Raw genomic sequence first — 17,110 nt, forward strand, 5'->3', positions numbered from 1 at the left:
GTTTCTGTAATAATCAAACAAAAAAAACTATGTTACTTCCATCTGAAATGAAGGAAATACTTAAAATGGTAATATCAGTGTTCCCTACAAAGATCATAGTGTTAATTACATTCTCTTTGGTTTTGGTATATTACTATATGACAAGCCACATACTAGATAGGCATGTGATAATAATCCATTCATGTATCTTTATTATACAATATTTTCTGGAAGTTTTTACAGAGAATTATTGCTATGAGTTATGAATGTGGTGCTTACTCTCATCCAGAGTGTGGTTTACTCATCATCCATTTGCCCACTGTTTACCTCTGAGAAGGCGATGAGTCAGATCACCTGAGAAACTGGGATGGGTTGCGAATGGTCTCCTAGAATACATGCCTAATAGCTACCCATACACCTGAAACCTCATTAGTATTCAACATGTGCATTCTGACTGGACAGAGAAATTATCATGCCTGTTATAAATCTAGCTGGCTAAGAATCAGTTGTTATCGAAAACAAAGCTATAGCTACCCGCTGACAATTTCCACCATCCCTAAAGTCAGACACCTGAAAAAAAAAGAAAAAAAATCGAGACAGAATCAAACCTTCTGAACAGTGTATTGTTCATCAGTTTTTTATTGCTCATTCACCAAGCCACTAAGTCAAAAAAAAAAAAAAAGCAGTAACAGGAGCTACTGAGTCCTGTGCTAGCATAAGCATGGATATGCTTGACTCTTGCACAGTATATGGCTTACCCCTACAAGAAAAGCTGCTGGGGAGCATTATGTTTTGTGTATATATTGATATTATTTAGGCAAGATATGACCTTTTTCTTTCTTGAGCAGTGTCATTGTATAATAACAATAATCCAATAATCCAGTCATGCTTGTGAGTAATGTTGAATGTAATGAAATGCTGACTTTGTTTGAATGCTTGGGCTTCATACTTATCAGTCCTCATTAACCATGGATACATTTGACATTACCCACAACCAGTCAAGGATTATTGCTAAAATATTTAATATATTTGTTCTACTCAGTAGACTTTTGTCTTTTAATAGAAAAATATCATAATTAATAGTTGATTTCCAAAATTCCCTACTCCATACTAGAACAACCTCTGTTAATTCATGCTGTCAAAGCCATATTTTCTGTGCAGAACCTGTACACATTGTATTTCTACAACATACCAGAATAAACACAACAGTTAGTTGCTTAGGTTTTTTATTGCACTTATATGACATAGTGCTCTACTACTGCATATGCTGTAGATGACTATTAGTCTGGCAAACGTTTCTTTAATCATTAGACACAGAACGCAGTAAACAATTTATTCCATCTTATTTATTTCACTATATACTGCAAGGTAGATCTGTACTCACCAGCCTGTCGGTGCAGGCTTATCTGTCTGTCTACATGGGCCTCAGCATTGCTAGCCCTCTCCACTGCAGCTGTAAGGAATGAAAACAAACAGTATGCATACCTGTCTATCACATAAGCTAGAATTTGGTACAGCTATATCTGGGATACTTACAAACGACTGGAGCATGGTTGTCCCTATCATCTTGGATCCATTAAGCCAAGAGCACCCCCATCCTCTGCTTTAGGTCTGCATAGTGATGCTGTACCTGCTCACCAGTTGGGGGGATGCCAGTGGCACCAGTGAGATCATGTGCCAGATGGTCCCAGGCATCTGATTTATACTGTGAGCCCTGGTACTGGCTCTGCAGCAGTCTGTCATCATGGTTTGCTAAAAGGAGCCCAGCCATCACTCTGCACCCCAAAATGCCCCAGCACAGCACCTGAAAGCGTGAGCCCTCACCAACAGCTGAAATAGTTCCTACTCAGAGCAAGCTACAGTAGATTCTGGCTGTATTCCCACCTGCACCATTTAAATAAGGCTATATTCCTGCCAATTGCCTTCATTAGACCATTTTGAAAATGCTGAGCTCAGCTTAGCAGTGCACAAACCCGCTAAGCAGATTTGAGCAGTGCTTACATTGGTAATTTCTGAGTACTGCTTAACAGTGCACAAATCTGCTTAGCTGAGCTGACTGCTGCTTAGCATTTATGTCTAAGCAATGCTTAAATCAGCTAGGCATAGCTGAGCGCTACTAATCATTGCTCACTTATTATTTTTAGAAAATATCAGAATAATGACCTAATTAATCATTACTGACATATTAGTAAGTGTATATGATTTACTTTACATGACATTCCTTTATGTGCTTTCATCATGTTACCATGGGGTGTGACTATACTGTACGGGACACTTGTGTATACATAGGTTCATAGGTTCATAGTTTCAAACTAGGCTGTCTGCCCTAGGGCATTTATAAGCCTAGCCAGAGTGTGTTTGGCTTTTGCCACCCATTTTAAATTAATTTTGCTGTGCCCTTTTTTGAGGTTAGTATACTGTGCCTCTGTCTAACAGTGACACAGAAGTGATACCCGGAGTAAACCTACGATCTCCCATCCACTCATCAAGATTCCTCTTGAAGAGAGTCAATGAGAGACTCTGCCTGACCTGGACTGGGATTTTATTCCAGAGTGATGGGAGCCTCTGGGTTATGAATCTGTCCCTCCAGCATGTCCTATTTATTTCAGTGCTGAGGTTCAAGTCTCTCGAACGTGTAGCTGGATGGGATTTGGATTTTCTGAGGTGCAGCATGTCCATTAATTCTGGGTTGGAACATGGCTTTATACATCAGGCACAGATCGCCTCTGAGCAGGCGGTATGCCACTGAGTAGAGCTGGAGATTCTTTAACCGGGCAGCATATGGCATCTGTTTGAGCCCTTTGATCCTCTTGGTGAGGTACTTTTGGGGTCTTTCCAGTTGCTGCAGGTGTCTGGTAAGGTACATCCCAAAAGGGGCATTGTACTCAATTATGGGCCTGATGAGGGATGAGTAAAGAGGCAAGATGACCTCCCCTGATCTAGATGTGAATCCTTTCATTATTAGGTGGGCTATATAAAATGTTTTTCTAACCACTTTGGCCACATGGGTGATTTCACATGTTATATGCACTCACACTTCCATTTTAGACTAGCTATACCACCCTGGTCGACAAATATCAATTACTACATAATTTAAAAATAATAATTTTATCACTGCTTTTCCATGTAAAAATAAAGTGCCTGTCTTGGTACTTGAACCATAAAAACCTGCATTACAAAGTCAGGATTCTAGCCACTACACTACCTCAGCATTAGGAGTTTAGTTGTATATTTTTATTTATCTCCTATGGGATGTTTGAGCAATGCTAAGTAGAGGGCCATAACATGCACACCCACTCAGCAATGCTTAAACATACATTAGAATGGAAAAAAAAACAAACCTACTTTATTTACATGTATCTGTACTCCTTGTCAGTCACAGTAAGGGGAATTGTAAGGGGGACACATAGGGGCAGATTTTAAATATTTCTCTTACAAACTTAGAATGTTGTCAGAATAATAGATTTTGTATTAGCACGACATTAACATGTGACTGTGCTTTTCTCGCAAACCATTGGCAAATCACTTGGGGTTTAATCAGAACATAATGACAGACATTTGTGTTTCAGACTTCATACCCTTCAAGAAATCTGTGCTAATGCAAAACCTGTTATTCTATAAACTTTCCAGTTTTGTAAGAGCAATATTTAAAAAGTGTCCCTATTTTTGGGCCTTTGCCCCCCCCCCACATTATTTATGGCTTTGTACAGCTTTCTTGCTCTAAGAAGTTGAGAGGTATGTGAGTCAGGCATCTGGGCATTCTGCAGATACCTGTACAGTTGTGGGGTATGGCCATACGGCTCTTTCACAATGCAGGGTGTGTGTGACAGTACCTGGCACACAAACCCTGCATTGCGTCCTATTGGGATGGGTGCTTTCAGTGTCCATAGACACTGAAAGTACTTGCAAAGTGTGATAATGCAGGGTGTGTATGATCGTACCTGTCATATACCCCCTGCATTGCTTCCTATCTGGACTTCCTGCTTTCAGTGTCTGCGGACAATGAAAGTGCTTTGAAAGTGCTGTACGGCACAGTGACAATGCATGGGGTGTGTGACAGAATCTGTCACACACCCCCTGCATTGATTTTTTGCTCCCCTATCTATTTCAGCATCTGCAGACAATGTTTTACTAACTGTAGTAGATTTTGGTGTCCGCGGACACTGAAATGCATTTTAAAAGTGCCATACAGCACTTTCTAAGTGCAGAGGTTGTGTTATATGCACATGTACTGCTTAAACAAGCCCCCTGCACTCAGTAGTGTTTGTGTCCATTTAGCCTTAGAAGTAGCGTGCCTTTATGTATATTTAAGGTGCGCTGCTGTTAAAGCTAAGGGTAAATGGACACAGTTCACTCCGTGCAGGAATAGCAGTATTCCTGAATGGAGTTTATTGAATCCTGGGGTATGTCTTGATGTAGTTTGTTGAGAAATCTATAGGGGTGAGTATATGAACTGAGGTACTAGCCTACAATATAAAGTTTGCCTTGTTTCACCTTTTGTTAGACTCACAAGCTAAAAAAGAAAGTTGATGCAGTTTATCTTTTTTTTTTATTTTGTGCAGAGCTTATCAAGCTCATTCGTCTCCTTTTGGTAACATTGCAAATACACACCAAGAGCCCACATAACTCTTTGCTACCTTACAACCTTAATGTCAGTACAGATAAATGAATCAGTGAATAAATACTGATACAGGAGGTACTAAAAATGTGTACAAAATGTATGACTTCATGAATAACATACATATAGACATAGCTATGTGTAATGTATAGTTCCTTACCCATGTACAATTATTATGATCCTACAACAAACATTATGGTGAGCTATTTTTGAAACTGTTTCTCACAATATCATTAATCAAATGTACTGATTAATGAGTCCAGCCTTACCAAAAATGGATACTACTTCATACTTACAGTCACTGTATCTCCATCTTACCTTGAATCTCAGGGTATACCATCATAAGTAGTAATGCCCACTCTAGGGTATTTGCAGTAGTATCACTTCCAGCCAAAAAGAGTTCGGTCAGTACAAAAAGCATGCTTTCATCATCAAATGGGAAATCATTTTGTTTCTGTAATAATCAAACAAAAAAACTATGTTACTTCCATCTGAAATGAAGGAAATACTTAAAATGGTAATATCAGTGTTCCCTACAAAGATCATAGTGTTAATTACATTCTCTTTGGTTTTGGTATATTACTATATGACAAGCCACATACTAGATAGGCATGTGATAATAATGCATTCATGTATCTTTATTATACAATATTTTCTGGAAGTTTTTACAGAGAATTATTGCTATGAGTTATGAATGTGGTGCTTACTCTCATCCAGAGTGTGGTTTACTCATCATCCATTTGCCCACTGTTTACCTCTGAGAAGACGATGAGTCAGATCACCTGAGAAACTGGGATGGGTTACCGAATGGTCTCCTAGAATACATGCCTAATAGCTACCCATACACCTGAAACCTCATTAGTATTCAACATGTGCATTCTGACTGGACAGAGAAATTATCATGCCTGTTATAAATCTAGCTGGCTAAGAATCAGTTGTTATCGAAAACAAAGCTATAGCTACCCGCTGACAATTTCCACCATCCCTAAAGTCAGACACCTGAAAAAAAAAGAAAAAAAATCGAGACAGAATCAAACCTTCTGAACAGTGTATTGTTCATCAGTTTTTTATTGCTCATTCACCAAGCCACTAAGTCAAAAAAAAAAAAAAAAGCAGTAACAGGAGCTACTGAGTCCTGCACTAGCATAAGCATGGATATGCTTGACTCTTGCACAGTACATGGCTTACCCCTACAAGAAAAGCTGCTGGGGAGCATTATGTTCTGTGTATATATTGATATTATTTAGGCAAGATATGACCTTTTTCTTTCTTGAGCAGTGTCATTGTATAATAACAATAATCCGATAATCCAGTCATGCTTGTGAGTAATGCTGGATGTAATGAAATGCTGACTTTGTTTGAATGCTTGGGCTTCATACTTATCAGTCCTCATTAACCATGGATACATTTGACATTACCCACAACCAGTCAAGGATTATTGCTAAAATATTTAATATATTTGTTCTACTCAGTAGACTTTTGTCTTTTAATAGAAAAATATCATAATTAATAGTTGATTTCCAAAATTCCCTACTCCATTTTAAATATGAGTAAGCCATTATCACAGTCTAATATGGGCAACAGCTATTAACTTGCTGCACACATTTGCAATATTTGTAAGCCTATTTAGACAGCTACATGTATGTTAAACCAGAGAATGGATGGATTATTTATGTTAGGGTTATGATGTACTGGTAGACATAATTCATTTCAGCTTTTTTTTTTTTTTTTGCAAGAAGCTAACACTGGCATTTTTAATAGATTTCAAAATATAATACGCTACTAGTAATTTTTATTGTTTATGTTGAACTAGCTGTAGCTGGATAACTTCTAAGTATAGTGTAAAAAAGGTCTGGGCAAAATATAAATGAGGGTGATTACAGACAGAAAAGAAACAGTCCTTTTACAGAAGGTAAAGGAAATAGCAGTGACCCTCCCAAATCCCATTATATATCAATGTCATGGGAATTCAAAGTTACTTCCTTATGTCTGTCATGAGTCATAAAGTATTATGGGAAAGAGAAAGGATTTAGGAAGAACAAAATCACATCGATACACCAAGCCCCATTGGTAGCCACGTTGTGGAAAACAGGCTAAAATTACAAATAAAGCACTTAGAGTGATTTTGAGGTGGTAAAATAGGTCAGGAAACAAATACAGAATAAAAAATTAAGTTCTAGGGTGGAGTTTTCCTTTAACTGCAAGACTTTTATATAGAACTGCAGAATTCAAAGTTGAGCTAATTTTTATTTTTAATCTACAACAGCTGCTTGAAATCAGAAGATGCGCACCTCACCAGGTAGCACTTGATGAAGCCAGGAATTTGGTGTACTCACATCTGTGAGCCTAATACCATGAGGTTCACGGGTTAACAAATATACAACCTTATGACAGATGCCTAGATAATGAATTCTCTGAGACTGAGTTTGGAAGCTGATGCTCATCAGCTGCAAGGACAAAATGGTTCAAAGAAAAGGAAAACGCAGTTTCAATGCATTACTATGAAAATGCGAGCAGGGCAGCACCAGTACCATCATTTGTTCTCTAAGGTAAACAGACATAGTTGGTTAAAGGACACACAGTTGTGTTCATGTTTTTGAGACCTGTGTGAAAATAATGAACAATCTGATGTCAATTTTCATTCTGTCCTCAACTGATGGGTTTGGATCTGGACCATCAGATTTGACTTGTCCATTGCAAAAGCTTGTTGCAATTTAGAGCTCTCAAGTTTCTTCCTTACCCGGAATTCACCAAACCCAACTACCACAGATCTCATTTGACACTTTCATTGAAAGACATGATTAGCAGTCTCTTGAGCTTATTATTAGTTAAGTGAAATTTTATCTTCCATTTTAATTTTATTTTTCCTGATTGTTTCAATTCTTTGATTTTTCTATGACTTGTACTAGTGTACACTACAAATATCGTTGTTCTTATTATCTTTCTCCCTTCCCATGTTCGTCATACCTTTTCTCTCTTTCTTCTTTCTAAAAAAAAAAAAAGTAATTTTTAGTTAGATTCTAGACTTTTACAGTCCTTTTTTGCTGAAGAGTGTTTCTATCAATGTACTTGTTAGATTACCCTCAGATCTGAGTCTTGCACTGAGCTCTTTGGTTCAATTGGAGCCAAATGTTCTTGGACCTGATTCTACCCTGTTGGATCTGAGATGGTGCATTTGACACCAAGGGATTCAAATCCATCTTTACACCTCAGAGTCTTGGCAATGGTTAGTTTGACTCTGACTTCAGCCTCGGGTTGACTGTTCTTGAGGCATGGAGGGACTATTGATCGGACACTGGCTGTCTCAGATCTGACGTCCTATCCCTTATCTGAGTGGTCTGCTTTTGATATCATGGAGTTAGCCTTGTCTGACCCCCTGACTCAGATGGTGCCTACCCCCTTGGATCCTCTGTGTACATCTGTCCCATCTCTGCATCTGTATTCTCAACTATACACTCCACAGGGACAGCTGGTGCCAAAACCTCAAGCTTCTCATCAAGGTATACCTACTTCTTCTGGCACTTCCCCAGAATATCTCACTGATGAGGTCTCTAAGAAGAGAACATGCAAGAGAAAGCATTTAGATTTCCCTAAATCTATCACCAAAGATACACATTTTGATGAGGGTGAATGGTTTCCATGGTCAGCTCCTGATGATGTCTCATTCAGAGACATCCTAGAGATCCTAAAACAGAGAGGTGGCTTGGAGTGTAGCAACCCTTCATCAGAGTAATCTGTACTCCTGGAGGTGTTTTTTACCGGCCCGTCTACATCCTGGGAAACTCAGCCCATCTATGAGCACTTGATCTCACTGTGGGCATGACAGAAGCCAGACACCACTGAGCCAGTCCCCAGAAAACTGGATAAGATAATGACAGCTCCAGAGGATAAACAGTTTTGGTCCAATTGTGTGCCTGTTGATGCCATGGTCATGGTGGCGGCCACTATGAAGGAACTTGGCAGAGGAAAGTTCCTCTGTTCATCCCCCCAACAAGAAGTCTCAGGTGATGGACCAGTTCTGGAAGTGTGTCTATGCTTCAGTGACCTTTGCATTAAAGTCACTGAATTATTCGGCATATTTCATGAGACAACAGAGGGACCTGATTAAAGAACTTCAGATACCCTTTCAAGATCCATTTCTGAAGAGATGAAAGCATCTGTCACCTCTCATTTGGCCACCCTACAATCAATATCTAACTCCTCTATGAGGCTATTTCTAACATAACAGAAGGAACCTCTAGAGAAGTGGGCTCAGGCATTGCCATCAGGAGACATGTCTGGATGCACTTATGTGATTTTGCGGAGCCATATAAGTCTTCATTTATTAATGCTCTTTTTGACAGAACATCTTTGTTTGGCCCCAAAGTTAAAGACACTTTCTCCAGGTGTGAGAAGGATGGAAAGACTGTTTCTGCTGTGGATGTATGTTTTTCCACCCCTCAAAGATATTTTTCAATTCCACGGTGGTGCAGCGGTAGCATTGTTGCCTCACAGCAAGAGGTTGTCCCGTTCGATTCTCGGCTGGAGTGCAGGGAGTGCCTTCTCTGTGTAGTCTGCATGTCCTCCCCACGGTTGGGTGGGCATTCGAAAGACATGCATAAATGGGCATGCCTTCGTTGAAGGTTGAACATTGAGCTGGCACATTGGAGTTTGTGAAAATCTACTGCCAATCATTAGCGGACCGAAGTTCCATTGTGGCGACCCCTAACTGGGAAAAGCCGAAAGACAACAACATCGAGGCAGAGGTAAAATGTGGTTCAAAAAGTTCTAAAGATCTTTCCAGGATTCAAGTGGTGGAGGTTCCCACAGAGGCAGAGGAGGGAATTCTAATGGTAGTGGCACCCTTGCAGAACAGGTGACCCATAGAACCAAGGTTTAAGAGATTCTTTCTTTCTTAAACCTTTTCAGTTCTCCTTTAAAGATGCTCGATTGTCCCCCTCTGGAGGCAATCAGTGGTTATCTGTCCCTGCACTGGAGAACCTGGCTAGAAATAACAAACTTGGGTGCAGAGGATCATTTTCAGAGGTTATATAATACCATTTTCCCTTTATCCTCTCAATTCAAGAAAATTTGCTAATGTTCTACCCAATCAGAGAGAACAAGCAGCAATTCAAATTCAAAAGCTGCTAGAAAAAAGAGTAATCCAAAAGTCCTCCTTAGACCAAATAGAATCCGGAACTTATTCAAGGTTATTTTTAGTGCCAAGAAAACGGGAGACTGGAGACCAATTCTGGATCTCAGTATCTTAAAAATAAACATTCAAAAGACCAACATCTGGATGGTCACGGTTCAGTCCATTCTTCTGTTTTTGGAAAAGGATGATTGGATGTGCTCAGTAAATCTTCAGTATGCGTAGTAGATATAAAGATGAAGAGGTGATCCAGAAGATTCTTACACTTCCAGCTGGAAGCCAGTCACTACCAGTTCAGAGTTTTACCCTTTGGTCTCACCACAACCCCCAGGATGTTTAAAAAATGCATGACAGTAGTAGCAGCTCATTTGAGACTGCAGGGATTCCAAGTGTCTCCATACTTAGATGACTGGTTCATCTCCACCCCGACCAGGCATCAGCTCATTTTGGCAAAAGAAAAATTGATCCAGACATGTGCTCTACTATGAAAAGTCTCATACAGAAGCAAGTCAAGCTCTGGAATTCATAGGAGCACTACTCATACAAGATCAACTGTAGCCTCACTTCCCCTCTCCAGAGTTCAGACAATAAGATCACAGGTAGAAAAGATAGTTTGCAGTACCAAAATCTCAGTCCACTTGGTCCTTCAGGTGTTGAGGTCAATGGCAGCAGCAGCAATAACATTACTACCCTTAGCCAGATTTCACATGAGAGTTCATCAGTGGATGCTGGCCTCCCAGTGGTCAATACTTCACCTTCCTTTATCAGCTCTGATATGGATCACCAATACATGCAAGAGGGATTTAATGTGGCTGATCCAGTCAGAAGAGGTTTTGCATGGCCATCTGTTTGTTCCCCCTCAACCTAATGGCGTTGTGACTATGGATGCTTATCAGCTAGGGTGGGGTGGCATTACCTGTGAAAGACAGTCCAAGGTACATGGTTCCCCAAGAAGGCCCTTTTACATGTCAATGTCCACGAGTTGTGAGTAGTGATTTTAGCTTTACAGGCCTTTCAGAATGCTCTCCCTTTGGGAATGATTGAGATTTAAACAGACAACACATCAGTGGTTTGATACATCAACAAACAAGGAGGGGTCATATCTTAACCCTTAGGCTGAGAAGCACTCAAGGTTTGGTAATGCGTGATCTCTTCCAACCACTTTCTTATAGCAGCGCATACACCAGGGAGGTCCAATGTTTTAGCAGACAGACTGAGCAAGTACATGCTACTACCTCATGAATGGTCCCTCAACAAAAATGTATCGGAACTGATTTTCCAACAATGGGGCCAGCCTTGCTGCAATCTCTTTGCATCTCCCCTAAGTAACAAGTGCAGTAGCTATTTTGCCGTAATCCCTCCACAGGGAGAGTCACTGATGGATGCTGTTCTCCGTGATTGGCCCCTGGTCTACTTTATACTTTTCCTCCAATTCTTTTGATCCCAAAGATCCTACAGAGAGCTGCCAGGTTGAAGAGAAAAGTTATCCTCATTGCACTCTATTGGCCTCAACAGATTTGGTTTCCCTTCATATTGCTTCATTTGGATTCTGACCCTAGCTCCAGATCTGCTATCTCACCCAACAGGCATGACATACCCAGTCCTTCCCAATCTCAAGCTGACAGTTAGGTCTCTCCATTTCTAGTAAGTATCCAGACAACCTATGCCCTCATCTCCTGTCCAACAGATTTTGTTATTCTCCCTTAAACCATCTGCAAAGAAACTTTATACTAGTAAATGGAAAAGATTTGCACACTGGGCACTTCAAAATAATGTGGAACCTTTTTCTGCCCTGCTTCATAATATTTTTGATTTCTTGACACTATTTTTTAATCAAGGAGCTTGTTCTTTGACAATTAAAGTTCAGTTGGCAGCAATTTCTAATTTCCATATTGGATTGGATGGTGCTTCACTCACTACTCACAAACTCTGTAAAACCCTTTTAAGAGGCACACATCTGTTAAGACCCTCATTTAAAAATCCTAGTGTGCCTTCTGCGGAAGGTTGGGCACCGGGCTGGCAACTCGACACCGTAAAAACTCCACTGCCAATCATGAGCGGACAAGGTGATCCACTGTGGCGACCCCTAACCGGGAAAAGCCGAAAGAAGAAGAAGAAGAAGTCTGCCATAGGAGCTAACTTTGGTGCTGCAAGCCCTGATTCATCCACCATTCAAACCAGCACATAACTGTGATCTTAAATTCCTTTCTTGGAAAACATAGTTTTTGACAGCCATTGCATCAGCCAAACATTTCAGAAATCCAAGCCTTATCTATGAAACCTCCATATCTAATATTTCATAATGATAGAGTTACAATATGAACTAATGCATCCTTTTTGCCCAAGATAGTTTCAAAAATCTAACATTAACTAGTCCATCAATTTAACATTTGTCTTTCCAAATTTCTCAAACAAAGGCAGATATTTATTACATTTACTGGATATTCATAGACAACTGCATTTCTATTTTCACAGAACACAGGACATCAGAACTACTGACCAGTTATTTATTTCCTTTGCTGATATGAATCTGGGTAAACTATTATCCAAAATTACTCTTGACAGATGGCTTATTGGCTGCATTTCCTTTGTTTTCAACAAATTGAATATCCCTTTACCAAAGCAAGATTGTGCTCATTCACCCAGGTCCATAGCAACTTCCTCAGGTTTTCATTCAAAAGCTTCCAGGGATGAAATATGTGCAGCAGTGACTTGGGCCTCCCCTCATACTTTCATCAACCATTGTAAAGTGAATTTGGTATCCAGAGATAGAGCATCATTTGGCTCAATGGTGCTTAGGAATATCCTGTATTGCGTCCACCCTGGGATTTAGGTAGCTGGGGACTTTGTCCCATCAGTTGAGGAACATTGACAACATCAGATAAATAAGTTATATACTTACCATAATATTCAATCTGTGTTGTCCATTTTCATTCTTCCTCAACTCCCCACCGACCAACCCCCTCCTTATGTTTTTTTTCCTGAAAGATCGAGTGGATATGAAATAACTGACATAATTCAAGCATGACAAAGCTCCAGACATAGCCTTGTCTAACCTTTGTTTTTTTCTCTTTTTATGGCTCTTTTGTTATAAGAATTTTTTTCTCTATACCTTAGCTAGCAAACAAGATCTGAGGTAATTGGGGTTGGTGCATTCTGGGTAAGGAAGAAGCTTGAGAGTTCTATGTTGCCACAAGCTTTTGCAACAGCTGAGTCAGATCCAATGATTCAGATCTGAACCCATCAGTTGCGGAAGAATGAAAATGGACAACATAGATGGAATGTTATGATGGTGAGTTCATAATTTCTTTTTATACATTATGCAAGATTCATAGCTCTGCTTTTATGTATGACAAGTGAAGAAATATATAACATACACAGTATGATTCCTTGGTAGATGAAACATATTCTGATATTAAAACAAAACAAAACAAGTATTATGAGCCAAAGAAAAAAAAGAAAGCAGAGCAGGAAAACCTCTAACAACAGCTTAGGAGTGATGTCTTTGAACTGTTATTTAGCCAGGAGTGGCTTCATAAAACTGGCTAATGAGTTGCAGGGCTACAGCTCCCTAGCTGCTACTTTTTCATTAGAGTATTCTTTTTTAAGTTTATTTAAGTAAATAAAATAAATGAATATGATATTTAGACTAAGCTGCCCAAAGCAGCTGTATTCTCTTCTCCATGGAACCCAAGCACATGCATACTGTTTGAGTTCCTCAGTATTAACATAGTTTATTAAAAAAAAAAAAAAAAAAAAAAAAAAAACTTCAGGGCTGTTTTTAAAATCATCTCACAATCTGTGCATACATCAAAAAAGATGCCCAGAGATTATTGCAGTTTTAACCACACATATTTACTGGGAGACTGTGCAGTTATTGTCTGTAGCCTAGCATGTGATTGCAGTTTGTTTGCATATGTGACATGGTTGCTGATGTAAGTGAAATAGCAAACGTCCAGGAAGTAAAAGCTGAGGAGTTCATCTCCAACTCACTTTTGAGAGCATAACCATATGAGTGAGGATTGTGAGTGGAATAGAGAGCAATTTAGAAAGAATAACATTCAGCAATAGAATTTGTTGCCATTATTAAGCAAGTCAACCATATTTGTTCTTTGGAGTCTGTAGCTGTTTTTCCATGTGTGTCACCTAGCCTCTGTTGAATTAAAAAAAAAGAGAAAATGCTTGTAGTATAAGCTGGTAATGATGACCAGTTTATGTTTCTTAAGTGACGGATCTTACCTTTTTTTTCTTTCATCCTGGCAGGGCTAGCCAGATACTTCAGGCAGGTAGGCAGTGTATTTGGAGGCTGTTTGTAAGTACAGTGATTTTTTTTTTTGTTTAATAGGTCTTACCAGGTTCAAATCAGATGCATAAGGTGGATAGGTAATGGATATGGGTGCTGTTTGTCAATTAAATTATTTTTTTTTAATTAGTAGGTCTAGTAGGTCTTACCATGGTCAAACAAGATACATGAGGTAGGTAGGCAGTGGATATGATGGCTGTTTGTAGATGAAATTACTATTTAGTGCTGCAATTATGGCTTTGAAAGACTAATGTATATTTTGGTACAGCAAACTGCCATGCAAGCTGTGACTATTGTTTTCTGTAAAACAAAAATAAATTAAAGAAACTGTTATTATTGTTGTTATTTTAGTATTGGCAGGGTCAAAGCAGATACTTTAGGTAGGCAATATAAATAGAGACTATTTGAATGAAATGATAGGCTGTGAACCATAAGATACTTTTTGTGCTCTACTGAGGAAAGCTTTATTTTATTTTATTTTTTACATAAATTAAATGAAATCTTTACAGATTCAACCAGAAGTCTGTGCATTTGGTATATATTTAATGCTGCATAACATTAAAGTAGATAATCCCCCAGATTTAATAAAATCCATGTAGGCATAATGTAGAGCCTACATGGAAGGTACTGTGGCCATGTATGTGGGTCCCCCTAGGTAGCATGCCATGTGTATTAATGATGGCACTTTGCTGAAAGAGAGCTGTGGAACACAATTATTGAATGAGTGTGGGAAGTGTGCTATTAACTATGTCCACAGATGAGTAACACATCCCCTGCACTGTCAAAGTGCATTATATCAATGTATTTATATTTATATATATATTTTTAAGTTTGTATGGCATGCAGCAATTGACACATGCCAGACACCTAAAAATAGAAACCGAATGCATTTAATTGTTAATTCAAAGATCAAGTTTAAGCATAGCTGAGCGGGTTTGCATGGTGTGGCATGGTGCTCAGCAGTGCTTAAACATAGCTGAGAGGCATATGTAAAAGTATAGCAGCATTCCACACATCCATGTAGCCAAATGAGTAGAGTGACAGCCTTATGTGCTGTAGGTGCAGGGTTTGAATACATGGAGGGGTTATTAAGCATTTATTTTCCAAAAACAAATTATGCTAATTTTTAAATCCTGCTTTGCTATACTAAGCTAAGCTCTTCTAGGCCCTGCTAAGCACTGCTTAAACAAGATACATTTTAGCACTACTTAGCACTGCTTCATGCTGCTCAGCTCTGCTTGGCTGGTTTGCACATTGCTAAGCAGTGCTAAGCATTACCAGTTTAAACACTGCTCAGCTTAGCTGTTCTACTTTGTGCAGTGCCAAGCAACATGCTGCATTTTTAACAATTACCCAATGGCATTAAAAACTTGCTATATTAAGCTCAACAGGTGGGAATACAGCATAACCAGTTAGAGTTTGAACTGTGCAGTAATTATTGCAGGTGTTGGAGAGGATGCGTGCTTCTGAGTGCAGCAGTAGTGTATTATGGAGTCCAGGGTCATGGTTAGACTCCTAGTGAAAGACCATGATGACTGGCTGCTGCAGGGACAATTCCAGGACTCGTAGTGCAAGGTGGAGGCCTGGGACCGGCTGGCACATGATCTCACCAGTGCTACAGGTATCTCCTGCACATGTGAGCAGTTTTGTCACCACTATGACAACCTGAAGCATTGAAAGAGGGATCTTCTGCACAGCTGGGTCTGGGAAGCTCAGGCTGTGAATGCCTCACAAGTTTGTAAGTACTGTTATTCTTGTTTTACCAATACCTAATCTGAATGTTGGATAGACAGTTATGCATAATGGTGTACTTCTCTCCCAACAGATGCAGAGGAGAGAGCTCACAACATTGAGACATATGGGGACACCTGGCCAGGTTGCACCATGAGTGTGGGGAGTAGGGATGTAACTTGCAATCTATAGTCATATAAGCAAGAAAGAGTAAAGCATTAACTGCCAGTGGGTATATACAGTTTTGACTGAATTGCAATGAATGTGGTCATAGACCTATACTACAATAAGTGAGTACTGCCAAATGTAGTGCAATAAACAGGGAAGAGTAAAGCATTAACATTGATAATGTAAATGAAATAAAGTTTCAATTGCAATAACTATGGAATTACAGTTGTATTGCAACATCTGCAGAACAACTATTGCTGTGCAATAAAAATGTGAAACTATACCTCTAACTGCATGATGGTACCAGTAATAAAGTTGTGTTGTGCACTCTAATATGTGTAAGTAGGGCTGTTTTGCATAAAATTGCATATGACAACTGTTCTTGAAGAAAAACACAAAACAATACCAGTCTTTGTCTCAAGGTATGTCTCATATAGAGTGTTGTGCAATAAGTGTAGAGTCACAACCATTTTACTACAATTGAATTATTATACCTGTCATGCAATAACACATGAAGCTATAGCAAGAACACCCATGGTATATTGTGTATATCAGGATTGTCTTGTGGTTAACCATTGCATTTCAGCTATATGCATTCAGGCTCTGTACGGTGCTGCAGGCAAGTATAACAGTGTAATAGATGTAGACTACATATATACTGTCTGCAAATGTATATGGGTGAGATAGCCAACCCAATAATCTGATATGATGTGTACACTTCACAGATATTTCCACCCACTGACAATATGGTATGTACACCTGTATTATATGTAGTAATCTATAGGTTACCTAATATCTCTGTCATGCAGAAATTGCATGCATGTGTGTCCAGCTGTCAATGCAGTCTATATAAAAATGTATAACTATTACCAGGTCTTGTTTTGTTTCCAGGTAAGCTCTAGGCAAATATCAGTCAATCATTGGTCAGCAGTAGCTCAGTTTGTTAAATGTCCTGTGTAAAATACATTTTGGCACACACAGACCCGGGTTCAAATCCAGTAGCATGTAGTAATAAATAGTACTGAATCAGTTATGTAATGATAACAGATTTTCTCTCCACAGAACTACAGGTAAATGGATGAGGTAGCCCATATTATGTGTGTATAATTATGTGTACAGATGTTACAGACTGTTAAACTCAGTGCCAGGCATGTGATAATACTGCCTGCAATAAATGCAA

At 39.2% G+C, this 17,110-nt stretch overlaps 1 protein-coding gene across 1 annotated transcript in view; it reads right to left on the reverse strand.

Annotated features, from left to right (window-relative positions):
• Positions 1 to 4,895: 4,895 nt before the first annotated feature.
• The window catches only part of LOC122797109 (cytochrome P450 2J5-like), a 276,891-nt gene continuing 264,676 nt past the window's right edge, over positions 4,896 to 17,110 (reverse strand). The window contains exon 6 of the mRNA XM_044065906.1: positions 4,896 to 5,051. Coding sequence (XP_043921841.1) covers positions 4,896 to 5,051 — 156 coding nt within the window. The remainder of the gene's footprint in view (positions 5,052 to 17,110) is intronic.

This window comes from Protopterus annectens, chromosome 3.part0 (genome assembly GCF_019279795.1).
Source record: "Protopterus annectens isolate FY-2018-M chromosome 3.part0, PAN1.0, whole genome shotgun sequence".
Taxonomy (NCBI): domain Eukaryota; kingdom Metazoa; phylum Chordata; order Ceratodontiformes; family Protopteridae; genus Protopterus; species Protopterus annectens.